At 43.1% G+C, this 27,890-nt stretch overlaps 1 protein-coding gene across 3 annotated transcripts; it reads right to left on the bottom strand.

The window, feature by feature from the left end:
- Nucleotides 1–1,409: 1,409 nt before the first annotated feature.
- On the bottom strand, nt 1,410–25,387 carry RUBCNL (rubicon like autophagy enhancer). 3 transcript variants are annotated; one of them, XM_030036676.1, is made up of 16 exons: nt 25,264–25,387; nt 24,650–24,759; nt 22,355–22,463; nt 19,389–20,057; nt 14,878–14,960; nt 11,473–11,680; nt 10,488–10,592; nt 8,198–8,240; nt 7,701–7,833; nt 7,137–7,282; nt 6,254–6,318; nt 4,925–5,163; nt 4,122–4,183; nt 2,679–2,832; nt 2,473–2,563; nt 1,410–1,919 (listed from the first exon to the last, which is right to left on the bottom strand). In XM_030036676.1, exons 2-16 carry the CDS (start codon nt 24,719–24,721, stop codon nt 1,807–1,809), a joined length of 2,292 nt encoding a protein of 763 aa, XP_029892536.1. In that variant the 5' UTR covers nt 24,722–24,759; nt 25,264–25,387; the 3' UTR covers nt 1,410–1,806. The 3 variants fall into 3 exon arrangements, 2 of the variants coding, with proteins under 2 accessions (XP_029892536.1, XP_040984642.1); XR_005933966.1 differs by lacking the exon at nt 1,410–1,919 and adding an exon at nt 1,926–2,326 and having other exon boundaries at nt 2,367–2,563; XM_041128708.1 differs by lacking the exons at nt 1,410–1,919; nt 2,473–2,563 and adding an exon at nt 3,297–3,348 and having other exon boundaries at nt 2,742–2,832.
- Between the last annotated feature and the right edge of the window lie 2,503 nt (nt 25,388–27,890).

Raw genomic sequence — 27,890 nt, forward strand, 5'->3', positions numbered from 1 at the left:
CAACAAATTCAAAATATTAAGAGCACGCCATTGGAGAGATCAGAACTTTGGTACATGCTTTCCAAGTTCTGGGGTTTCTCTGTTCTTTGGTACTTCATATGCGGCACAAACAGAAAAATGGTTTTACAGGTTCAAGCAGCTGCTCTGGGTTTCTGAAGGCAGGGGCTGCTTCCTCAGCCACTTTCATCAGAAGTAACCAACCAGGCTGGGAAAGAAAGCTCCTTTCAACTTCCAGCACTTCACCTTTAGGCAAGGACGCCCGTCTGCAAGCGTGAGGGTGGATTTAAAGAGGAGCACCTCTCCTGCTCGCTCGCTGCCTCTCCTCACATTTCTAAGTGCTCTGGAAAAAAACCTCTAGAGCGGCGTACTGGGTGTAGGGGGCAAGGTGTTGGCAGTGGGGGGCTGCAGGGTGGCCTCCGTGTGAAGAGCTCGGGACTGCCCCATGCCAGACACAACTGCTTCTAGCCAGCTCCGATGGACCCGCTGCAGGACACAGCAGAGCGCCTCAGCCAACATGGTGGTACCTCGAAGAAAATGTATTTAAGAAAGCACAAAACACCACATAGGCAGAGGAGGAGCGGTGGAGGGAGGGAGAAGTGAGAAACAGCAGTACAAACGCCCAGGTCAGTGAAGAAGGGAGGGGGAAGAGGTGCTCCAGGCACCAGAGCAGAGATTCCCCTGCAGCCCGTGGAAAGCACCCCACTGGAGCACGTGGATATTTCCTGAAGGACCTACGTCTCCTGGAGAGCCCATGCAGGAGCAAGTTTATCCTGAAGGACTGCAGCCCATAGGATGGGCCCACGCTGGAGCAGGGGAACAGCGTGAGGAGGAGCGAGCAGCAGAGAGGAGCTGTTACGGACTGACCACAACCCTCATTCCCCATCCCCCTGCACCGCTTGGGGCAGGGGAGAAGGTAGAAGAGTTGGGAATGAAGAAGTGAAGTTGAGCCTGGGAAAAAGGGCAGGTGAGGTAGGGGTAAGTTCTTTTAGTTTTTGTCTTTGTTTCTCACCACCCTACTCAATTTCTGATTAGCAATAAATTTAATTTTCCCCAATTCGAGTCTGTTTTGGCCGTGACAGTAGTTGATAAGTGATCTCCCTGTCTTTATCTCGAACTACGAGCTCTTCCATCTTATTTTCTCACCCTGTCCTGTTGAGGAGGGGGAGCGAGAGAGCAGCTGGGTGGGCATCTAGCAGCAGGCCAAGCTCAACCCACCACAAGCTGTTGCATACATCTATTTAAAAAGAAACTTAAAATCCACTGGTTCACATTAAGCATTTGTCAGAACAGAATTTCAGACCAGCATCTGCCTAAAACTTGCAGACAAGGTTTTTCTATTGGAGCTTTTGCGAGAATGATTTTGTACTTTACCACTTTTCCGTATCACTATTTCCAAAGTCCGACACAGGTAAGGATTTCCAATACTTATTTACTATCTATACATTATTTGCAGAATTACAGAGAAGAATAATTTTTATATGGAAAAATATAATATTAAAAATCTTACATACAAGGATGAAACATAGCAACAAAAGGCTGCTCACAGAATTAACATCCAGTCTTTCTGTCACCAGTTAACATGAAAACTCGCCCTAAAGGAGTTTCAACATGATATTAACGTAATCTTTTTCTTTTTTTTTTTTCCCCTTTTTTCTTTTTTTTTTTTTGTATTTTTTTTTAACCCCCATAAAGGAGACACACATTAAAAATAGCAATGTCTAAAACAACATTATTTAATTCTTAGTCAGGCACCTGAAGATTTGGCTTTGAGCATCTTCTGACATCAGCAGTCATCAGAACCCAGTTTCACGGAGGCACCAGTGATGGAGTTTCTGAAAGCGTCCTCCGAGCTGCAATCCGCAGACATTTGGGGCAGCCTCCAGACTTGAAGCATGATTTGTGAAAGCATGTTTTGCACTCTGTTTATCCATACGCGCGCAGTTTAACATTCAGGAAGAAACAAATTAGAAAAATGAATCAATAGCTGTGTTCCTTAAGGGATGTTCTATCTAGTTCACCCAAGTATAAAAGTAAATAGAAGCAGTGCTAGGCCGCAACAACAACCACTGTAATAACTATGACTAAACATTTTGGTAAGATTTGCAGGATTTACCATGAATGTCGGCAAGATCTCATATAGCAGCAGCATAGCACTTTTGCAGGCTTGATCTCACGTGCAGACCCAAAAAATAGCCTCCCCCACCGCAGCCATAATTATGCTCAGGCAAGTCCCTGGGTTTTGCTCTCTGAATCCACTGATGCAAGACGGCTACCACAGGCTGGTTTTCAAAGATATATGCTATCCGTGGTTTTCAAATACACATGCACGCTTTCAAATACACATGCACGCTTTCAAATACACGTGCTTTCAGTGAAGCAAGTTCTCAATGTTTTCCTAAAATAAGTCTGAACAGCTTTACACACCAACATCCGCCCCAAGGAAGAAAGAAAAATGTTTGGTCTGGAACATACCTGTGCACCTTTTGCATTTGGCAATCTGATATGGAAAGAGCAGATCTGCGCTCTGACAGAATTCACAGATAAACCCCTTCGCTTGACAGAGCTACAAAACAGCAAAAGAGTTGATTTAATCTAAGAAAACTTGTTTGGGAATGTCAGCAGGGATATTCTTCACACTAGCAGCCACAAGGACACTAAGAGCCCTGGCTTTTCCTTACCTCGCAGCCATCCACATGGGAGGTAGAGCTCTTCAGAATATCTTTAAGAAGGGGCAATAACTGCCCTCGTTTGATCTTCACCAGATCATCCAGTGAGAAGAGATGCAGCTCCTCTGTCAGATGGCTGGGGACATGTTCAAATTCTTTCAGTACGCTGCAAAGAGAAACAAAAACCAAATCAAGTTATAAAAAGTTGTTTTTCAAATATATTTGAAGAATAAGCCTCTTTCGCTTCTCTAGTCACCCAGGGATCATATAAGGCAAGTCTATGCTAAATCCTACCTCCCCTCCCAATTTGAGATCACATTAACAAAAACTGGAGGATTTGGGATTTAGAATAAAAAGTCTGCTTTCAATGTGCATTCCTCAGGCATTGGAGTTGCCATGCGCAGTTATCCCAGCAATTCTTAAATAATGTGTAAAGGGCTCTCTCCTACCTCAGGAACAGTACGTAAAATCCCATATAGCATCTAATGCAATAAGCTAGGGTTATTTACTTTTTTTTTTTTATTTTATTTTTTGCAAAGAGAACTTTGAGGGTTTTTATCCCGCATAGGTCACTATTGGGTGAAATTATGCTTGTACTGAGTGGGTGAACACTGAAAATATAGCTATTACTTTTAAACTATGACCAATGTAGGAGGCACAGTGAGGATCCTAATGCTTCTTTCTATAATGGAATCACAGGTGGTTGTTCAGAAGAGAGACATTAAAATACATTTCTATTTAATTTTGGTGAACAACAAGTAATTAATGCATAAAAGAGGTCCATGCCAAAGAGAGAACAGCATCTACTTTTAAAGCTTATTTTGTTTATGTTCATTTTTAAAAAGGTCAGTAATTCTGCAGTTCAGGTTTTATCATTCACACGTCTACCTATTAGTTATGCACATAGTTTGGGAAGGTGAATACCATAAATCTTTAATCTGGAGCAACAAGCAAGGTCACGTTTTGGTATTTATCACTTTTGGTTACTACTTTCATCTGAATATGTTTATAAAATAAACTGAATTGAGCAGTATGACAGATTTCTGGAAGAAATCTTTAAATCCTCAAGGAACACATTTGTTAATTTTTTTTTTTTTAATATTTTTTTTAAAGACAAATCATGTCAGAGATACACATAAGTATCTTTGACCTTTTAAGACTGAGTGAGAACCTAAAAGAGACAGAGTAGGAAAAACTATACACCTAACAAAAATCATTCAACATTTAAACCCGAATATCTAAGTATGTTACAAGAAACAGAAAGCTATCACATAAAACCTGTTCTTCACTCAAGATTTGCAGTGCAATAGAAGGAAGTTTATTTATCAGCATTTTCTCTAATGATCATATTAACTCATTTAAAAGTGCAGTCAAATGCCTCTGGAGAAGAAGGCTCTATAAGCACCTTCGGTTCGCTTTAATAAACTATTTTTCATGCACAGTCATGGTCCATACCTTTCACCAAACCTGCAGGTTTTCAAAAGCTTTTTTAAATGAAAAAGCTGTTCTTGCACCTCCTAAAAGATGAAGGGGAAAAACAAAACAATTTTTAAATGAAAAGCGATTGCATTTATATATTCATAAGTGAGGAACACCACTATTTGAGTCAGCAACCCTTGTTGGCATATCAAGCCACACCTAAAAATAGGAACTTCGCACTCAGCACAGAATTAAACAAATGGATTTTCCAATGCACAAAAGGCCAAGGAAGACAAAGGCTACTTTATTCACTGACAAGGGAAGCAATTCGTAACGCTACAAATGGCTCAATGTCAGCACAGCAAGATGCTAGACCCAAACCCATGTAAGAACAGGTAAGTGCACCCTTCCTTAAGCTGTAGGAGGTACAGCCCTTAGATTAGCCAAGGGTGTTTTCTCTAATGGCCCACAAAATTAAGGAGTCATTCAAAACTTCCGGAGTTTTCCAACAGCCAATTGCCAAGCAGAAGTAAATATTTACTGCAGGAGCCCAGCTCCCCGCCATGAACTAAAACTGGAAATCAATAAGGAAACGCCTTCCAAAGACAAGGGGGGAAATGAGACCTCTGGCATAGGTTGGAAACTTCTCCCTCCTCCCTCTTCATCTGAGAGCAGAGAGGGCAAGTCCCAGAAGCGGTGATGGGACACATCCAAGTGCGGAGAAACCAACTCTGCCTCCTTCCCACATACACACATGGCAAAGGACAACCTGCCCTAAGGAGTTTTTCCCAAAAGTCTCAGACCCAAAAATTCCCAATAAAAAAAAAGGCCACACTTACCCTCACCCTGTCCATTTCTTTACTTTTCGTGTAGAGGGCTTTGTTAATATACGACACATTGAAAATTGGGTGCTGCCATATGCTGTCCAGTAGGTGTTTGGAGAAGTTGCATACATAGTATTTTTTGAAGTCCCACTTCAAAAGTATTCGAGCAGGAATGGAAGACTGGGCATAGCTGTGGCAGCAGTCACAAAAGTATTTCCCCAGGTAGTCACAATAGCGGAGTCTCCTGATATATTCTGCAGGTAGAGAGCAATGAAATTGTGACTATTTATAATACTTACGGGATGTACCCCTTGTCTGTATGCCTATTCTGTCTAAATAACTCAGATCTGCTGGAGTAAGGGGCAAGGGATTTATTTTTTTTTAAGCAGGGGGTTTTATTATTGTGGTAAACACATGTGTGAGGTCTGTACTTTGCATTAGAAGAGAAACCTTTCCTCATTTCCACCTTTGTCAAACTGAACTGATTATATTTATCACCATGAGATCTTAAGAGAAACCATAGTCAGCTTTACCCACAAAAAAGAGACACAAGATAAAACACACAACAAAATACTTCCACCAAATGGAACAAGCTGATCTTGAAGTCACACTTCTATAATACTTTTTCATATAAAGAGGTCTGTGGGTTTTTCTCAGCTATCTCACCATCTCAGGTTTGCTCAAGTTAATGTGCCATCACAGATTGTTGACACTTTACAGGGCATCACAAACGCTGCTCTTTTGTGAGCAGACCCAGAACAAGTCTCGAAAGCCACTTCAAAGATTTCTTAGGTGAGGTCTGGTTGTCAGACCTGTAAATCATCATGCTTTCAAGCAGTTCTCACAAAATATCACAAATAAAACACAAGCAAGATTTTGTGATCAAGATTTAAAGAAAAAAAAAGTTTTAAACCACACATTCCATAAGCTTGCATAAAGCTTCCATAAAGTCTCTAAAAAGAGACTTTTGGAAATGTGTCAATTGGCACAGACTAAAAATTATTGAATGAAAGAAAACATTGGAATATGTAAAATCAGCATTTTCCAGCCTGGAAGCTTGATTATTTTTTTTTTAACAGCTTTTCCTGTTTTGTTGTTGACTGTCATGAATTTTTACTGTATATGAGAAGGCACCTATCAAGTGTCATATTCTGTCCGCAATGAGAAATTCCAGGCAGTGGTAAGATCCCACTGCCTGTTTTATTATTGCAGGTACATCCAACAATGAGATTTTCCTTCTAGCTCAGATAATTTGACAATTGTAGTACATCTATGTTGGTGAGGATTATAGCCAGATTACTAGTAATGGATTTATTAGTTTTTTTACCTTTTGGTAATACTTACTGCTTTCTATTGGGGTTCCACAACCAACACACGTAAAGTTTTGGGCAGCCACCACTGCATCTCTCCTGCATACAGAGGCAAACAGTTACACCTTTCAGCATCCAAAACATAGTTTAATTAACATTCTCCCAAAGTGCAAGAGAGCTACACTAGCATCAGCGAAAACGTCCAGATTAGGAGCTGACTCCTACTCCTCCACATGAAGAAAGGGATTCTGGAAGGAGATGCAGATTATCATTTTAGTGGGAGTCTCTAAGCTATTCTGTGGAGAATTCACCATCAACTACTGCTTCTAAATACGGCTTCTTGCAAGAATTAAATTCTTTTCCATTTCCTAAGGTGGCATCAATATCAAGGGGGAGGGGGGAAATACACATCTGCAACTGAAAAAGCAACTGGACCTGCAGCAACACAGAGAACTGGCCAGTTTGCCTACTGTGTGCATGTAACAGCACTTTATGTAGAGTGAGACAGTAGTTTCCCCAAACATGACCTGTTTTCTCTCCCCTTTCTGAAAACCTACTACCCATAAAATATCAGCAGGGATGTGGGGAAACTCTTAGGAATATTCTCCAGGTAGTCTCACAAAATGAAATTTTCAGGAGTCCAGCTAAGCACACTGCCACCATAACACCAAACAGTATGTGTATTATCACCTGTAAAAGTGCATGTGCCATATTAATCAGGACACGCCAACAGAGGGAAAAAGATGCCATCTGCTTTCTAGAGAAGCTGGTGACAGACACTGCAGAAGGCTGTGTCATGCATTAGCTCTAAGCTTAGGTTCTGTTAAATCACCCAGGCTCCTTCCATCAACTTCAGCAGGTTTTAGACAAATCCCCATGCTGTACTAAATGACAATGCTCAGATCCCTTAGACTTACTTGACTGAAGGGTGAATATTAAATATAATCTGCGATCTTGGTGGGGCCCAGCCAGAAGATCCTCTTAATTTGGATATGATCTTTATTTCTTCAGCCAGATTCAAACTGGACTCAAGCTCTCTTGGAATCTCTTCTTTCAGCACCAACTATTGGGAAAGACAAACTTGTGAGGATGAACAGCCCATCAGCTGGACATGTGTTAAATGCTATGAAACATCTCCCTTTACACTCCAGGATTTTAAAGTTCCGTTTTCACCTGCATGTAGCCCCCCTCAGTTAAACTTCCTTGTCTCAGTCCCAGAAGAAAGTACATCCCGATTGTTCACAAGTGCACATCTTAAATGTGCTGAAAATAGCTAAAGAGAGAAAAAAATTTCTAAAAACATATCTAAAGTGAACTAATAAACTGTAAGTACTTGTCTGTATTTATTTTCTCTCTTTATTTTTTTTTTTTTTTTTTTTAAATGCAGCTTCCCCCTTTCCCTAACAGTGAAGCAGCTGCAGTGAGACAATGATTATTTGGGGAACCAAATAAAGAGCCCGCTGTTTTCGGCTCAGACTCACTCTCTGCTTAGATGAGCTCAGGCAACCAGACAGTTGAACTGCAGAGTCTGTCTGCAGCCAGTGTTTTCTGAAAGCTCTGCATAACTCCTGGGCTGTTGCTTCAGCAGAATTGCTGCCTGGTTCAAAAGACGATCTGAAAGTTAAGCAATACAGACAGTGAAAAATAGCAGCATGTCATCAGCAGCTCTGCTGCCTCTTCTGCATCCCTGAAAACTTCTCTCCCATCCCTTCATTCCTATCCCCTTGCTTTGATACACCCAGGCCCTTGCAGAGCCACAGCAACCACCCTCCAGCAAGACTCCGGGACCAGAGAAACTCTCTGCTCAGCCAAGCGCCACAGACTTTTGCTGTCAAGCAACATTCCTTCCCCTTCCTTGGGACGGCCAAATTTACCACTCCCACACCTTTCCCGCCCCAGCCAGCCAAGTCACCAGAAAGCTGGTCCAGCAGAAAAGGTAGTGCCACCGGGCTATTATAGTAAAGATACACAGCAATACCTTTCATCTGGGGAGACAGACAGATTTTCAAGGTCTTCAAGTTCTGCGGTAAAGGAGAAAATTTTATCAAGCCATCTAAGAAACAAAGCTTATGTTACTCAGCACTGGTTTAAATCTACCCTCTATGTTACCACGGTGTCAATTTCAAGTATATTCATCTCTACAACATCCTTGCTGGATGTGGGAAATGACCTCAGCCCTGGTTGTAAACAGGCATAAGGAGTCTTATCTCTTCTGCAGATCTCTTGTATCCACTGATGAAGAGTACTCCTAACAGCTATGCATCCTATCATCACCAACAGCCTCCCTTCAAGAGCAGGGGAATCCGTAAGGAGAGACTAAGTGCCTGCTAGTCCAGGTCCAACCAGAAGGCACTAGACATTAATAATAATATACAGAACCAATACAGCGCACATGAATTTTTTTCAGACACTGACAGGTATTTGGAGACACTGATCACAAACATGCCAGCTAATGCTATAAAAGTGTTAGTAACAGGTGACATGAATGGAATTAAAGCACACACTTCTTCATTATGTTTATATAGACAAAATATGTTCACATTGGTAGCATTAGTTTTGGACATGCATATCGTTCTCAAGACAAATGCTTCCCCATTCATACATATCAAAATAACTCTTGCTACTAGAAATGCAGTTTTGGGAGGTAGTTCTTCATTCTTAGATTAGGGAGAGCAGGTAAAAAAACCTCTGAATCTCTAAAACTAAAGGGAGCAGTAAAAAAAGCATTTGTTAACAGGAAAAAATAAGATAAAGGTTAAATGTTGCTCAGGCTACTTTTAAGGGTTTCTATTTCTGTGTGTATAAAAAACAGAAGCTAACCAAAGAAACTCAGGAAGTCCTGAAAAGAAGCAGTGCACTGGTGGCTATATGCTCTAGTCCTGAAGCAGAGCGAGGGCTGCCTAAAACCTAATTAACCTCTTTAATTAGGAAATGATCAAGTCCTAAATCCTCTCAAACAATGTTGCTGTGGTTGGCTGAGGTTGTGCCAGCTTCACACTTAGCTCACCCACACTCATTGGGTTTAATCCTTAGACATAATTTCAGTCCCTGTATTGCATTTGTGTGGCAAGGTTTTGGTAGTGGGGCGGTTACAGGGGCGGCTTCTGTGAGAAGCTGCCAGAAGCTTCCCCCGTGTCCGACAGAGCCAATGCCAGCCGGCTCCGAGATGGACCCACCGCTGGCCAAGGCTGAGCCCATCAGTGATGGTGGTAGTGCCTCCAGGAGAACAGATTTAAGAAGGGGCAAAAAAAACCCCCACCAAACCCCCAAAACTGCAGAAGAACAACAGTAGCTGGAGAGAGGAGCGAGAATATGTGAGAGTGATAACCCTGCAGACCCCCAGGTCAGTGCAGAAGGAGGGGAGGAGATGCTCCAGGCACCGGAGCAGAGATTCCCCGGCAGCCCATGGTGATGAAGACCACGGTGAGGCAGGCTGTCCCCCTGCAGCCCAGGGAGGTCCACGGGGGAGCAGATCTCCACCTGCAGCCCGGGGAGGACCCCACGCCAGAGCAGGGGGATGCCCGAAGGAGGCTGTGACCCCGTGGGAAGCCTGTGCTGGAGCAGTTCGTGAAGAACTGCAGCCCGTGGGAAGGACTCATGTTGGAGAAGTTCGTGAAGGACTGTCTCCCGTGGGAGGGACCCCACACCGGAGCAGGGGACGAGTGAGGAGTCCTGCCCCTGAGGAGGAAGGAGCGGCAGAGACAACGTGTGATGAACTGACCTCAACCCCCATTCCCTGTCCCCCTGTGCCGCTGGGGGAAGGAGGTGGAGAATTCAGGAGTGGAGTTGAGCCCGGGAAGAAGGGAGGGGTGGAGGGAAGGTGTTTTGAGATTTGGTTTTATTTCTCATTATCCTACTCTGATACGATTGGTAATAAATTAAACTAATCTCCCCAAGTCGAGTCTGTTTTGCCCGTGACAGTAATTGGTGAGTGATCTCTACCTGTCCTTATCTCGACCCACAACCCTTCCATTCTATTTTCTCTCCCCTGTCCAGCTGAGGAGGAGAGTGACACAGCAGCTTGGTGGGCACCTGGCGTCCAGCCAGGGCCAACCCATCACACCCTCAAACCAGCAAAGATATCCTTTTGTAGACAGGAAATCCTGCACTAGTCGGGTATTTCTGCGTGTGTTGTAATAAGGAGTCATGCATACATCATTCTTTCAATTTTCTCATGTTATTTCTCCTGCAGTAACATCTACTAAGTCAATGGATTTTCCAAACGATGCAATGGAGCTGTTTCTGCAGGTATAGTTTTAAAGTCTTACCAATAATTACATATTCATCTTCTGACTCACTGTGGCAACGAAATCTAGTAATCTCATGACGTGACGGTAGATGCACTGGGGAGCTGACAGGCAGCAAAGCACAGCCTGTCCAGAACAAAGGCAACACCAGTTAAACATTTCCAGCATTTATAGAGTAGCTGCAGTTATATTTATATTTGTCTTCACTTACCAAAACTTTAGAACACAGGCTGTATTTATAGAGCAATTTAATTTATTTATTTATTTTTATACACACACAGAAAGCCAATTCTTGGGAGACTGTCATACAGCATGTCCCTCAGTTTCTTAGGAAGAAGCTTCTAGAGACTAAACCAAAAGCGTTTATATTATCAGTGGTCTCTCAACTTCTCACATGCAAGCACACCATTCATTTTTCCCCAGAAGTTACATCATTTAGACTTAAGTTCTATCACCAAGATCCGTATTAATCAAGAGACTAAAATCTACTTAAAAATGCATGGGCTGACTCAAGCATTATAGTGCCAGGAGCGTTTATTTTCTTGCCTGAAACTATATGTGAATGAATACTCTGGTCAGTTTCACTGAAATCAGTTGTGTGGCCTGATCTGCATAGTGCAGAAGTAAGCAGCGAAGGACAGAGCCAAGCTTCAAATCCTGCAAAAAAGGATTTAAGGAGAGAGAAAACCAGCCAACTACAGGCACAATCTATGGAGAGTTGTGCTTGGCACGTGGCACTTCAACCTTACATTTTCTTTTTCATGTAAAAAAAAAAATTAATTATAATAAATAAAACACAGATGTGAGCATTCAAAAGGAAGAATTTGACCCTCAGGGAAAATACTTGTGGCATAATGATCCTGAGGGAACACAGCTCCCAAGAGACCAAAGAAGGTAACAGAGGATTTGGTTCCAAGCAATGCCCAAATTCATTTAGTATTTTCTTGTGCAAAAATAAATGGCAAAGGCTGTCAGACAAGGTTGCATTATAGACTAAGTAACTTGCCTTCGTAACCACTGTCTGACGAGGCAACAGAAGAATCAGACTTCTTCACTCCAGGGTAAGAAGATAACTCCGAATCAGTGTGATAGCTGCCATCTGATCCACTTGTTTCCTCCACACCCCAGGACTCTGTTTGTTGGCTTAGGATATTACACTTCATTTTTTCTAGCGATGCTATAATCATATCTGCAACAAAAAAGTGCGCGTTTTCCTGGACACAAGATTGGAACACTCATTAGTACACAGCATATTTTATATTTCCTTAAGATGAAGTTAAATATATAATTTTTCCCTGTACATTTTCAACTCAAGAAATGAAAATGCAAGGCCATCCCACCTTTCATTTAAACACAAAAAAACCCCACCCCAAGGGAAATTCAGAGACAACATGCAAAAGGCAACTACCCAGATAATTCTCGCCCTTGATTAAAACATACAATTTACTTTTATCTTACCCATCTATTAGATAAAAAGAAACTTGATTACATGCCTAATTGATGAATATGTATGCATTTTAGGGACATAGTCTTCTAGTTACACTACATTACTTAGTATGCAAGTGTGAATCCATGTAACCTATTTAGTAGGATTTAATTTCAAGTCAGTGTGTACAAGCAGTTTTGCACACATGCTAACTTCGATGGGGCCAGAAGTGACAAGTTTTGAAGGGACTATAGATCTTCAGGTGGTGGGTAGTACAGAAGCTAGTAAAATGCTTTCAGGTGTTAAGAGTTAAGGCAGTGAAGTAGGGAATGTGCAGTGAGAGAGCTTACAAGGTCAGCTCAAGGCTGCATAGAAAGTCTGTGATAATGGTAAGTGGGAACCTAGTTCCCCTGGGGTTCACACCACCTTAAATAAAAAGGTAGATGTTTCAAAGCTTCACCGCAGCATTTCCCTGCCAGACAACCCCTCCCCATGGTGTCCCTTACCATCTTGCCTGCCCGGGTCCCCCGTTCTCTGGGAAAAGGGAATTTGTAAAGTCACCTCCAGCACCACTGAGACATCCAGTCTCTTCAAGGTCACTGCTACATCCCTTGCTCCCTGTGGTCTAACAGAGCATCCCACCAGCCCCACTTGTGCTACAGCTGCTGGCCTGGGCACAGCTCCCCAGCCCAGGCTCAGCTCAAAAGTGGATGCTTCATGGAGAGACGGGTGCACTCACATGCACGGATGGAAACCCAGAGATGCCCACTCTCCCCTCTCCTCTCAACTGCACACTTGCATTGTGCAAAGCTGAACCTCCATCTAAAAAACCATGGCAATATCTAAGGCTAGAGATTCTGAGTGCAGAATAATTAAAGCTTTATAAAAGTGGCTTATGCTCAGAAAATTGTACCACTCGGCGTCAGTATTTGTGATATCCCCTACAGCCTGTATGGAAAGCATGGAGACAGACATCAGTGTGTACAAATAGCTAAATCTTAAGGAGCACAACAGACATCACTGCTTTCTTATTCTCCACAGCCAAATGCATTTAGAAGAGATTAATCTCAACATTAGAGAGAGCCCACAAGTCCCTGTGGGTGTTTGAAGAGACTTTTATCTTTTCCCTAACACTGATTAACATCACTTAGCTTGGTGCCCAGTTTCTCCCAAGACAACTTTCAGTTAACTTCAGGACACACCATTAGCAAAGGAAAGAATTAAACAGCCTTTTGCCTTTTGGGAAATAAAGACGACATCTCCTACTTTGAAGATTCAAAAAGCCTGCGTGGCATTGGTTAACCCCAAGTTACTGGCAGAGCACAGCATATCGGCACGTCCCGCTGATAAAAGCAATTATGAGCGTATCTGGGAGAGCTGCGTTGCAAAAAGATGGAACGGGATACAGGGATTCTTGTACTCAGTATGACTATCAGCTTTCAGCTCTGCCTCCTGATAAGTCTGTTACCCTAGCAAGCAGTCCCAACTCAGCTGTGACACACCAACCTTCTCCCTTCTTTTCCCTCCCACTCGCATCAGTGGAAAGTCCCTCTAGATTATCTGGCCCATCTCCTTCCTGGCACACGACTACAACGCTCAGAGTTGCTGACACTACATGTACCTTAGTTTTCAGTCTCCTAAATTTCAAAGAGATTATTTCACAACCTAAAAGTGTTTAGGGTTTTGGTTTGTTGGGGTTTTTTTGTTTGTTTTGTTTTTTTTTAAAGGCAGCTTCACTCATAATGGACTGAGCTCTTGATATCTTTTAACCTGTGATCACATCAGCCCCAATCACCTGCAAAGGAGAAGTAGCTGATGCGATCTTGCCTCGCTCAATAGTTCTCAGACTGTGGTTTCTAATCCAGTCATCTACTCACTGGTCTCCTGGTGACTGAAAGGAAATTACTTTGGTTTTGGTTCCCATGTTACAGATGGAGAAACATTCTCTCCTTTCACAAAAAGCAACATGAAAAGCTAGTTAACTAAGTTTGTTGGGTTTTGGTGTGTGATTTATTGGGTATTTTGGGGGGGGGTGGGGGGGGTTTGTTTGCTTGTTTGTTTTTTAAATGCATCTTAGGGACACCGAGAGCTTCAAATCAAATGCAGAACTTGCCACTCCAGTAAAACCAGTGCTGTGCACAAAGATGATTACCTCTTGAGCCCAGGACACAGGACCACATGCACATCCACAGTCCAGCAAAAAAAAAATCTCCTTTTCTAGGCACATTTTTAAAGCTCTTTTGTATTAAATCCTACTCATTGTGATAACCAATTATAACATTAACCCATCTTTTCCAATTGTTAGAAAAGATTTAACATTTAGCACACTGAGTTATGTGTGACAGCGTTATCTTCTCATCTTTATCTCTGTTTATAAGCTCAAATGGGCTGCCTATGTGTCAACACACCTAATACCATTTGGGCCCCTTATGCAAATTCAAAAGCCATGCGAAACTGCTTAAATTACTGCAAATGTTACAGTTACTGTGCTTGTTAATCACACTGTAATTCTTTTACAGCAATCTCACATGCTCATCATAAGCACACACAAAAAAAGCCAACCTCTCCCTATCTCCTGATAGAAAAAGCATGAGGTAAATGTCATACATATGCATGTAGCTGCAACAAATTCTACATAACATATCCTAACATAACTTTAAACTGACTATAATAATCTTAAAGTTTGGTCTCAAGGAATGTGTGGGAAAATGATAGAATGAAAAGCAGAAATATATAGTGCTCTAAAATATTTCCATTATTTTAAAATAATTAAAATATTTAATGAATGGATTAAGAGTAAAAATAAAGGAAGAAATAAGCATTTTAGGTTTGTAGGTTCACCCACAGAGGGGAAGAAGAGGGAAAATACAGTATTTGTAAAGATTAGTCCATCAGAGAGTTCTGTTATTGAGAAATGCCTCCTGTCATTTGGTTTTGCCACTATAAAATAGAAAAAACAATGACAGGAGTCTTTATTGTCCTCACCTTCTCCACATCTTCTGGAAGCATGCAGATGTCCTGCAACGAACGATTCAACGGTATAGCACTTATGTTCAGAGAAGCAGAACCTGTGGGTATAACAAGAACTGTTATTAGTTATTTCTTTCTCTGCAGCTCCCAGGACGCGTGCAGGGTAATTTCCAGAAAGCAAAGCAAACTTTCTTTCCCCAAACTGAACACTGTTGGGGCTGGAGATTGTGGTGGAAGTCAAGAAGAAGGAGAGAGAAATGCGAGGAACACGTTGGCATTTGAACTACCCTGGCAACCTGAAGCATGAGTATCAACTACCAGGGAAACACATTTTAAATGCCGTGCGGTGACAGCACCGCTGTGCTCCCAACACCAGCCCTCTCCCAGCTACGACCTGAGCTGCTGGGCACAACCACAGCCAGAACCTCGGGCTGGGATTACAGTAACGCTCTGCAGTGTGCAACGCAGCCAGCTAACACTGCTTTTCTGCTCATTCACAATAGCTGGAAGAAAAAGAAATCTCACTGCTGTCTGGGCATGCAGAGAGATGCATCAGCCTTAAAAGATTCCCTGAATCACTGCTGGCATTGTGTGACTACAGCAAGTTTGGAAAAGACTTTGCTGTTATGTTTCCATACCTCGAGGAAATCTCCCTCCTGTTTCCAAATGCAACCCATACTGCATGGTAATATACGTGCAACTGGGGCAGACGCATTAGCCACAGTACTCCCTGCTTCCCAGAATAGCAGTTTTGTTTTCCTGGCATTTGCTGCTGAGTATAATGAGCACGTGAAACAAAATTCATCTCTTTTTCCGGTTAAGATCTTTTCACTATGCAGCAGAGCACACATCTGGTTTTCTATAGATGTACCATGGATTGCTTTTTATATATAAATATGTATATACAGTCACAATCTTCTTCCCCAGAGAACTGAAGGTGTGAGATCATGCCCTCGTGTTTTGTTTTCAAAGCACTCACAACCACTGCTACAAGAAATTTACTGGAAGGATGACAAAGATTATATATAATGTCTATGGATGTACACACTAATGAGATATGAAAGGAAACAACTCCTGTTTGTTCGTTTTCTGTTTGCATTTTTTTTTTGTTTGGGCTTTTTTTGGTTTTGTTTTTTTGTTTGTTTTTTTGTTTTTGTTGTTGAGGTTGTTTTTTGGTTTTTTGGGGGTTTTTTGTTTGGTTGGTTTTTTTGTTTTGTTTTGGGGTTTTTTTGTTTTTTTTTTTGTTTGGTTTGTTTGTTTTTGTTTGTTTTGTTTTTTAACACTGACTGGTGTTTCTTTACTACTTCTTCTCTGACCTTATAACCAAACAATTTCTGTTTCACTGTGGTGATGTTTACAGGATAAATAGACCATATCTAAATGCTACCACCACACATGCCATTTAAAGCTGTTGCAGATAACACGGCTTAATCAAAAGCTTTTTGTAAAACAAAACCAGAAAAACACTCCTACATTTATTTAAGTCACAGAAAGGATAAAGAGGTCCCACAAAATATGAGAATAATTTATGAAAACTTCTTTTTCTCCAACTAAAGGTCACTCTCAGGCCTAGTTTAGATTCTTCATATTGCCTTATTTATAGAAACCATGTTTCACTGTCCGGAGCATCAGTGACATCAGGCTGGAAAGGCAGTACTGTGCTCCAGCGTAGCAACATGGACATAGTGTTTTTTACATAATTATTAATACCTCCATTGTGTATACCGTGGAGGAAAAATGGAAAAGCTGATGATCTGACTTTTCAAAACAGATTTAATCACCTAATTAGGTTATTTTAATGCCTATTTTATGATTCATCTTACTGGATAAGCAGTGTATGGGGAGTACAGGGAAGTGCTAAAGACTCTACAGCTTGATAAAGCCTACATTCTTATCAGTTAAGATAACAAACATTACTCTGTGAACTAAAAATAATAAACAGAAATAAGGAAATGGGAAAATTATTCCTTTCTCTTTAAAATACAAGATGCAATTCATCTTAAATATCAATTTGAAATCTAATGGGAGCTTTCTCTTTTGCTTACCTCTTGCATCTTTAAGTGAAAAGAACGTAAAGTCAGAAGGAGCGCGGGGAAGGAGCCCAGCGCATCCAGCAATGGGACGCAACTTTGGGTCCGATGCAAAAAATAATCTGGTTGCCCTTCTGCTCCTGAGCAGTGTTGCCTGGAGGCTGCTGGGGCTGGGGAATGAGCCCTCAAAAGCCACAGAAGGAAGTGACCTTGATGCACACAGAGGTTAAAAGCAAGAACAAGCCCTGTGAACTGCCAGTGACACACCAGCCACAACAGAGCCCCCAGACAACAAGTTCAGTCGCAGGCTCTTCATTAACAGTGACAGAGCCTTTTCAGAAAGAAGGTTGCATGAGTCCACCAGAGAATGGCCCTTAAACATATGAACAAGACCTAACAGGAGTCTCAGAGGACCAGGAGAAAATCCCACTGAAAAAATTTATTTATGCTGATTTAAGTCATCTTCTGTCATTTTCTTATGTCTTCTGCATCCCTCGCCAATTCTCCTACGAGAAACAAAAGTGAGAAACCACCACCTCTGAGACAGCAATGGAAAGGATGGCAAGTCAGGAGATGCTCTTGTGTAATTCCTGCCTTCAAATCAGGCATTTTATTTCTTCTTTTTCAGTTTGCCATTTGTTTTTCCCGTGCTCAAAGTCCCGCACAACGCAGGGGAGAATGAGACCTCACTGCCCTCACCCCAGGCTACCCAGTGGTGAGTTAAATGGCTGGAAGCAACAAGGAACAATGAAATACAGAAATTTTCACTTTATACAGAACAAAGTATAACGCAGACAGAGCCCACCACGTTGCACAGTGTCTAACAGGATCCTGGCTCCCGTGAGGAGTATTTGTTAGTAAAATCAAGGATGCTACTTCTTCAGTCACCTGGCAGCCATATTCTTCCATTTGCTTTCTGGAGAGCCAGCAGCATTACTGACCCAACGCAAGCTTGTGACACGTCCTTCTCGTGCCAGAAGATCGAGTCACGCATGATTGATCTGTTCTTACACACGTGCCTCGCGGTCCCCACTGACACCAAGAGCCTGGGCCGTGTTTTCCAGACCCAGATACCCAAACCTGCACGACTGGCTCCAATCACCCTGATGGGCACCTCTCAACTACATGGGGCCAACAAAACACCCAGCAGAAGGAAACCACCATAATCATCACCATATTAACTGCTGACGACAGCCTATCCCAGATGACAAAGTTGTTATTATTAAGAGCTCCCAGTCCTCCAAATGGCACGTGCCTATTTGAGGTCTTGCTGCCAGCTTGAGGCCTTGGAGGAGCTCCGAGTTAATAGCTAGGAAGGACCAGAGCTTGGCAGGAGCGTCACCACTATGACTAGTATTGACCAAAGGAAGAAGACAAAAAAAAAAAAAAAAAAAAAAGCCAAACCCACACAAAACCACAAACAACCCAGCCTCTGCCATTTTTATTTATAATACAAAGGCAGGCTGAGTGCTCCCTGCTGTTTGCTTTCTTTCCAGCAGAAAGTCAGGCCTCAGCTGCACCACCTTTCCGAGGCTCAGCACCTAGTAAGAATAAGCCCTCAGATACCGGTAACACCCTTTATAAATAAAACAGAAATTCTTCATCTTGCTGTAGCAAAGACTGTTCGTATCAACCTCAGGTATTAAACACGAGGGGATTGTTCTGCTGTCCTAGCCAAGGGGCAGGGGCAGCCCAGGAAGGCCGGCACGCCTCATGGAGGCACACGCAGCCCCGAGGCCAAGCTGGCTGCTCCAGCGGCCGTCTTGAGGGCACAGCTCCTCATCTACGGGCCTGCGCTGCCCTGAGCCCCCTGCCACTGCAGGAACAGAAGGCACCCCTTGCTAGGAACCCTCGGTCTGCATCTCCTCACAGGCAACATGCGGGATATCCATACGGTCGGAAACTGGCGAGGGGTAAAAAGATCCTGATCTGTATCGGATGGGGCTATGTGTCTCCGAGACGGTGGGAAGAGGTCTGGCACAAGCCAATTTAGGCCTAATGAGAACGGGTGTTAATGCCCTGCCTCCGAAATCCCAGAATCAAGGGACTCCCTCTCCTCCAGCTCACGTCAAACACAAGGAGATGTCCCAGGGAGCCTGCACACACCAATGAATGACGACCAAACAGCCACATCCATGCTGTCTGCTTTCGGAAGAAGGATAACGGTGAAGACAAGATGAAGCTGGTGGAAGCCTCAGCCAGTGGATGTTCTACATTGCTCACAGCTCAGTGATTTTTACATTTTACCAAAGGTTGTATATTACAGAAGCATTTCTGCATCATGAAACAGACAACTACTGCAAGCATGAGTGTCTCCTGTTTCACCAAGTCCAACCCTCTGGCTCTTCTTCATTTTTAAGCTTTCTCTTTCTCCCCTCTCTATTTTGTACAATAACATTTGTCTAATTTGCAATCACCATAAACAAGGTCCATTTCAATTACAGTTGTCTTTCATAGCACAGAAATCTTAAAACAAAAACGGACCTGTAAAGTTACCTGTTTGATTGACTGGCTCTGACTGGGAAAGTCCACTGGGAGAATTGCTGTCACTGTTGCTGATGGGCGCAGGCTCCAAAGCATCAGGGTATTTCAACAGATCTGCTGGCTTATCAACAGCTGAATCAGAAAGAAACCTTGTGAAAGTCAAGTCTTGTTCAGGGGAGGTATAATGTTCTTTTCCAGAATGCACGACAGCTGATGTGACAGTGCCTCCTGTTAATGTCACCTGCGTAAAGCAGTCCCGCTTCAGAGGGGACATGTCTGCAAGAGTGAAACCATTCAAGGAGGAAGCAGCACGATCCCCATCAGAGTAACGGGGACAAAAGAAAGTATCCAGCGAAGGTTTAGAGGAATCATAGTGCGTGTTGTCCCAACACGCCCGGTGCCTTGTAAACCGAATGTCTGTTTGTGTACAAGCAGTGCTGTGATGTGCAGAATCGCTGTCGCTGTCGTCACGGCTATCCCCAGCGCTGCTTTCTTCCCACTGTTCCATGTCACTGTCCAGATGCTCAGCTCCCTGCATTGTGGTCTGCTCCTGCACCAAGGAGGGCTTCAAACCAGATGCATTTAAAACAGACATGAGAATGTCTTTGATAGCTTCAGCACTGTCTGGGTATGATCCAAAACTTCCAGCATGTCCGATCACTGCTGGCCTTGAGTATTCGTCTGTTCAGAAAAGGGAAGAAACCGAGAGGTTAGGAAACAATCCTAAGAAAAGGTTAATTTACAACCGTGAATAAAACACACGTTATTTTTGACATAGTGAGAAGACAGGAAAGAGCTGATTCACACACCACTCTGCTGCCACTTTCTGCAAGAAAGCTCTTGTTCTCTGCAGTCAGGAAGCAATTCTGTCATTGATAAAGCTAGGTAATAAACCAACAGTAAAGTATGCTGCTGCTAGCCAAACACAACCAGTTAAGACTAATAGTGACTGATTGTCAGCATGCTCAAAACCATCTTTGTTCTACAAAACCGGATGAGGTACAGTTACCTGTACAGGTACTGGTTCTATTGCCAGTAAAAGGTCACATTATAGCAAGACATATGGAGGATCAATAGAGCAGGAAGAAAAAAAAAGATACAGTTAATAATAAAAGGTCACATGCTTGAGTGTTTCAGTTCAGTCAGACACTTCTTCTGTGGAAAAGGCTAAAGTAACCTTCAGTCAGTTATTCACAGGGGTGGCAACATTTACGTGAACCCATAAAGAAAATTAGCTCTGTCACAGTGAGTTCATTATAACGTCTCTGAAGGAATCAAAAGTACTGCCTGCCAACATCCTACGTGATCTACTGGAAAACTTAGTTCAACAGAAAATGGAAAACTGCTTTTAGCGGCAAACATGGCAACATTAGCCTGATGTGGGAGTGTGCACTCCCACCAGTAGCTATTCAAGAATAAACTGAAGTCCTATACCTTGAACAAAAAGCCTCGCAGGAACTGCCATCACCCAAGCAATGGAGAGATTAGACACAAAGTCTACGTTCAGGAAGAAACTACCAACCACACCACAACAATGAAGTTAACAACTGTCTCCTTTGGGGAAGATAAGTCGGTTGTAAAATTCTAAGAATAGATACAATCAGGAAGATTCGTTTCCAGGGCAAAGAACTCTTAGTTAGGACCACAAGGAATGTTAAACACCGCTGGTGAAAAAAGCAGCAAGTCTTGCAGGCTGCAGACTTTGCCCAGAGGTTGCTCTCCTTGGACATATATCAATGGAAAACAGTAAACCTCTCCACGAGTCACTCACCTGGAATCTAGCATGCACTCAAACTACATGATAAGAAAGTTTACTAATGAAGGGATCAAAACCAAAACAAACACCCCCACGTACTTTGGAAAAGCAAGTCTATATGAAGAGCAGTCCTCATCAAGAGAAAGCTGAAAAAATTATTAAGAACCTCATGTGTAAGCTATACCACAAGAACTGCTAGCAATGCCACCCTAGTAAAGCCAGGTCAAAATTAGCTAAGGAGTTCATCAGTGATTGGGACCAGCCACCTGCCACTTATCAGGACAAAGGTCTTGCAGAAATAGCAGCAAAACTTCATTTTACTGGCTACAATTGCAAAGAAACACCTTGCCAACATAGCCAGCCATGGCAGCATAAGGGCAGAAATGGGAAAATAAAAGCTAGCTGACTTTCAAACAAACATATTTAAATCTTTTCAGGAAAAGAAAGCAATTTTGGTAACTATTGACATTTCAATTGCACAGGAATACCTTAACCTGGGCTGCAAACAGCATCTATTCTGTGCAAACATTTAGTCTTACTGTCTTCAACTCTTCTGCTCTGCTCTCCTATTGCAAAACCCATCCCTGCAGCCTTTCCATCCCTCTCATCCTTTGTCATCTCCACTACTCCAGCATCATGGAGCATCTCTAGCACTAATCATACAACCATGCTGACTTACTCTGCTAAATACTTGTTCTTAATGGATTGTAAGAGAAGCAAGAACAAGTTTTAAGAATTTAACTCATGCTTCTGCTCTGCCAAGCTTAAGGAAAAAAAACCAAAACAAACGAACCAAAACCCACATTTTAAGCTACTACCAGAAATAGGTTAGTTCCAATAAGAAAAAAATCTCAAGTCTAGTTTTGCAACTAATACTCATGTGAGTAATTATGGTAATCTGTTAAAATCTGAAAAGCTATTTCTTGAATGAACAAGGAGTTAACCCGCCAAGAATCATCTGAACGGTTCAAGTATTTCACTCGAGCACTCAAAATGACACCGTAACTAAAATGGCCAAACTACCATTTAAAAGGCAAACAAACCCCATACTTTCAAATCGTGCAATATACTTCGATGTTGTCCCATCTTCAAAGCCAATAAGCAAGGTTCCCTCTCCAGCCAGACTATACTTTAGTGCACACAAACACTGATAGCTTTTGCTAGCACTACAGGCACCAGCAAAGCTCCCCAGAGGGAGGCATTCTAGAACAAATTGGCGTACCTGAGAGAACGGAGATTTGAGGTGTCGGAGCAAGGCAGCTAATCCTCGCCGAGGGATTTGAAGAATACGCTGACTCAGTGAAAGCCACCTTTAGGCTTTCGTGGTTTAGCTAGAACAAGAACACACAGGCAGACAATTTGGTTATAAGACAACAGTACTCTGGTAATGATACCTCTAGTCTCACAGACATCCCAGGAGGAAGAACACCGTGCTAAGGCCTGCCGACAGTCACCTAACCACTGCCTGTATTTCTGGTTGTCTGAAAATCTCCCCAGAAGCACGTACCACCTGAAGAGCACTGGCATCTCAACTCTTCACCTCGCATTTCACTCCAGAAGGCACGTGACCAAAAGAAACTCTCCACGGTAGGAGGTAGGAGTATTAAACACGTGTATGAGGCATATGCGAGATAAAATGCTGAATCAGATGTCTATATATCTGTCAAAACAGCAGCAATGAAGTGGAAAAGAATTCAAGGAACCACCAATCTGTAGCTGGAAGCACAGGCCTGTTTAGATGCATACAAGGTACAAGGTAAATCTACGAGGCTCCGACTCCACAAGCACCTGATGCATGTGCTGCTTGATCTCCCAGCCGTATCAACTGGGAGCAAGCGTGGTCACATAATCACGTCTGCTTAATTTGATAGAACGTAGTACCTGTGGTTCAACGTCAGCAATCTGGCTGACCCAGCATAAAGCGAGAAGCGACACAAATAGATAATACTTGACCTGGCATACAGCCTGCCAGTATAAGCTGACAAAAATTTTGAATGCATTTCAACTGACTAGGCAGGCTTATACCAGATCAGCGTTTCGCTTTGTGTGGTCATGACGCTTCCGATTCGGTATTTCTAAACCCAAAGCCGGATTTACCATATTGTCAAACCAGCATAAGCTCAGCCAGGGCAAGCAGTTTAGCGCAGATACCCAGGGGCTAATTCCAACAAGGGAGTAAGATACACCCAGGACAGCAAAGCAACAGGTCTCCTCCCCAAGCGCACAAATTCCTTGCGATGGGCATACATTTGTCTCCCACTCCCTCTCCAGTGCCCCAAGTTTGTGATGGACCTGCAGAGCACATCACAGAAACCAGGGAAATCAAAGGGGTGCCATGCTCCAACAGGCACATCGTTAAAAGGCACTTAACCAAGGTGTACCTTGTGCCTTCTCCCCGCTCACACACATCGGTGAGATGTCTCCACACAGAAGCATCCCCAGGATGCCTCTGGCCCTCTCGTGCACCCTGTGATCCCATATAAAGAGAAGGGAGTTAAAAGGTGTGCTGTCCTCTGCCACCCTGTGTGGACCTCTACATTCCCCATGTGGTCCAGTCGGAGAGCGAGGTGACTCAGAGCAGATCTAGTCCAGATACCCTTCAGACTGACGGAAAGCAGAAGAAATTAAAACCCACAAAGAATTTCCCTTTTAACTGAAGAATAACATTTCAGGCCAAAAATAGTATGCTGAATTTCAAATATTTAGTGTTTGATTATGCCAGTGCTTAGGAAAACACTCTTTTCAGTGTCTGTGATAGTGCTTTCTTTTTTTTCCCTCTGCACTAATTTAGACAACCTGTCATGTAGGCAGGCTTTGTACATATAAATATCACATTGTCAATGTGACTGGATAAAGTAGTTCTTACAGGAACTCATTTTTTATTACTTACTTTTATTTTCTAAAAAATTGTTTTTAATATCAGCAGTTAAGAGATTCTATCTCTTAGGATGCAAGTATCACAACTGCCTGACACCAGGGTGAATGCAAGTACTTTATCTGTAAGCGTTAATATAAAGAGTGCTAAGTTTTAAGATTTTGGCTTTTTTTAAGCAACCCTCCCATCTCTTAGATCTTATCAGAAGCAACCCATGTTCTGAAAATTCAGATAAAATATTTCCATTTACTTTCAAGATGTTATGATTTCAACTGTATCGGATTGAGAAAGAGCTCCTTTAGTATTTAACTATTAAACTACAAAAACCAAAACAAACCCAAAAAGCAATTAAAGAGCACTTATAAAGAAATATGACAACAGAGGTGCATGAAAAGTACCACGACACTCTGCCATAACCCGTAAAAACCACTGACAATTTGACATCTTTTATAGGATGAGACAGCCTTTCCTCGCTCAGTATTGGGACTGTATTTCCAAAAATAACTCTGTAACGAAACCGCCAGCATTTAAAAATAACGTATTTACCACAACCACGGGCAACTAAAAGCTATTTTTTTTGAAAAAAGTCCCCCCAGCTAAGGCAACCACTGAGCCATGGTCTAGATGCCTTCCTCGCCTTACCTTTTTGGAGCAGGGCTGCTTGAAGACTTCTGTTCTGCTGTAGCTGGCGAGAGCTACTGCACGGAGAGACATGATGGGAAAACATGCATTTTTTTGTCGTTGTTAAGTACCTGGAAGCAACAGAGAAAGAATTACAGTCGCGACCACGTTAACCGCGATTCTCCATGTGTTTCACAGACTCTACATTTAATATTCCGAGCTGTTTCCCGTCTTGACTTTGCGTGCTTATCAGCTTACCGAGAAGCAGAGCGCGGCAACAATAGAAACCTGTTAGAAACAGCCTAATTTAGGATTATTTAAAAAAAAAAAAAACAAAAAACAACACAACGGGAATGCCTACCGCAGCCATACGAGGATCGCACCGGTCTGTCGTACCCCGCCGTTTGCTGTAAAAGGAGGAAAAGACGAAGCCCCGGTGCTCCGGCCCCGCAGCCGGCGGCCAGGGGAAAGGCACCGGCCATGAATAAAACCCGGCGCTGCCCTCCCGGCACGGCGCTGGAAAGCCGCGTAGCCCTTCACACGCAAGCGATTAATCCGGAGGGGAAAAAAAATAAAAATAAAAAAATAAAAAAAAGCGGCGCCTTGCGAGACACCGGCCTCCCCCGCGGCCCCACCTGTCAACCGCGGCTCCTGGCTCCTCCGGTTCGGCGAACAACGCTCGATCCCGCCCGCCGGGACGCAGCGGACCGTCCCGCCGCCTCACCGCGCCCCTCCACCGGCGGCGGCAGCGGCCGCCCGCCTTCCCGCTGTGAGGGAACGAAGCGCCGCCCCGGGGCGGGGCCTCGGCCGCCGTGAGGGGAGGGGCGGGGCGCGGGTCCCTGAGGCGGCTGAGGTGGGCGGTGGGGGGGAAGCCCCGGAAAGGAAAGGCGACGAAATCGAACAGAACCGACGCAAACGAATCCAAAAAATCACCAGAAAACACCTCCGGGGAGCGGCTGAGGGCTGAGGGCTTGTCTAGTTTGGGGAAAAGGAGGCCGAGGGGCGACCTCCCTGCTCTCCACAGCTTCCTGAGGGGGGGAAGCGGAGAGGGAGGTGCTGAGCTCTTCTCCCTGGGATCCACTGACAGGACGTGTGGGAACGGCTCAAAGCTGCGCCAGGGGAGGTTTAGAGTGGACATTAGGAAGCATTTCTTTACCAAAAGGGTGGTCAAACACTGGAACAGGCTTCCTAGAGAGGTGGTCGGTGCCCCAAGCCTGCCACTGTTTAAGAGGCATTTGGACAATGCCCTTAACAACGTGCTTTAACTTTTGGCCAGCCCTGAATTGCTCAGGCAGTTGGACTAGATGATCGTCCTACGTCCCTTCCAACTGAAATAGTCCAGTCTATTCTATTCCAAAACCAAACAAAGCCGAGGTAAGTCAATTGGCTGTGTATGGAGGGTGTTTTCTCAGTCGGGGTGAGGCCCGTAGGCAACATGTGCAGACACACCTCGAGGATCAGCTGTATTGGAGGGTTTACAACCAGCTGGCATATTAAAAATGACAAAAATCTATTCTTCCTTATCTTTAGAAAGGGATTGAGCCATCTGACAGGCCGGTCTCTGAGTCAGCTGTGTTAGCGGGCTCAAAGCTAGCAAACTGCAGTTCTCTAGTAGCCGGTTTGGGCTAAAAATAAAGTGAAGGAATGCTGAGCTGTACTCGTGGAGCTGAAAAATGGCTGATTGTCCATAAAATGCAAAAAAATATGTGCAGGAACATAGGAAATTGCAAATCATGAGGAAGTAGAAAGGCAGAATCCAGATGGTACCATGCAGAAGTAAGTAGAAGCAGTAAACAGAATGCAAAACAGCTGAAAATGTTCTGGAGTATTTCCCTCCCTTTTTAAACACAGATGATAACTTGGCCAGTAAATAGGGCAGTGGATTTGGACTGTGGAAACTCAGGGGAAGCCACTGGCCAAGCTGCACAGTTGTCTGAACTTGGTCTGGATGTTATCCTATGGTGAGGGTTTCAAATTCCTGGCTATAAAATGGTAATTTCACATGGCTATGTGTAGAAATAAATTCTACTTTTGAGACACTTACATGTTCAGGTGAGGAAGAACAGGTAGGAAGCTGGGAAAGGCTACAGATTTATTCATGGTTCTGCTGGATTTCTTACTAAAGTCTGGCAAAAATCAGCTAGAGAATTTGTGCTTCGTTCCCATAAAGTTTTCCAAACTTCTTACATGAAAGGTGTTACACAAATGCAAAATACTAAATATGTCTGAAAGCAATACTGTGCAAGAAGAGTCTGGTAGCGTTTCAAAGATTTTCATATCCATTCGGTGCCTTTTTTTTTCCCTCTGTGCTGCTGTCTTTATATGTATGTACATTGTCAGGAACCTTGTATTGTGTCAGAGCCTTTGCTTGGGACAAGATTAAAAGCCTCTCTACTTTTCACGGATGTCACAAACAGAAATATTAGAAAAGTAGACAGATGCAGAATCACAAGGAAAAAGAGGAAGGAAATGCCACATTGTTTTTAAAATTGACAAGGTGGAAACTCAACAAGACCAGAGTGCACCAAACTGGCATCTTGCCCTAATACCAGAATGACCCGCATTGGTTTAGGAAGAGGAAAAAAACAAGTTATTTTGTCTAGTGTATATGCCAAAATGAAAAGCATCAGCAAAAACCCACCCAAAAGCTTCCAGCAGAATGTCAAAAACCAGAAGAATGAGGTTGGGAGCAGAGACAGTGGATTAAGAGCTCACTGTAGAGGAATCTTCCTACTTTCCACATTTTGGGCATGGAAATAAATGGATTGTAAACTTCAGCAGTAGCCGAGATATATACCACAGTGAGATCTGTGAGCTACAAAAGGGTATACTGGGGAGAGCTGAAAGCAGATATCCCTGGTGTCTCTAATACAGTTTATTTAAACACATTCGAGGCATTGTTCCTGACAGGGGCCCAAGACAGTGCTGACTCTGTAATGTTTACATCAAATTGTGTGAAAGAAACAGGCCCGCTTTTTAAATCAGGGAAAGGAGTATTTTTAATCAACCAACTAAAATAGCTCAACCTTGGCAATAATTTGGAAGACTTCTACAGAGAAGCCCCAAAGGCTTTTTTTTTTTTTTTCTTTTTTTTACTTTTAAAGTTTTAAGGCTAATGTTGCAGAATGACTGAATTCTACCTTTGGTAAAGAATCATTGTTCCTAATTGTCCAGGAAAGAGCTACCTGGAATAGACTTAAAGTTAAAAATATCACCAATATGCTAAAAGAAGGAAGTATAAAAATAATTGCATGTAAAACCA

This window comes from Aquila chrysaetos, chromosome 14 (assembly GCF_900496995.4).
Source record: "Aquila chrysaetos chrysaetos chromosome 14, bAquChr1.4, whole genome shotgun sequence".
Taxonomy (NCBI): Eukaryota; Metazoa; Chordata; class Aves; order Accipitriformes; family Accipitridae; genus Aquila; species Aquila chrysaetos.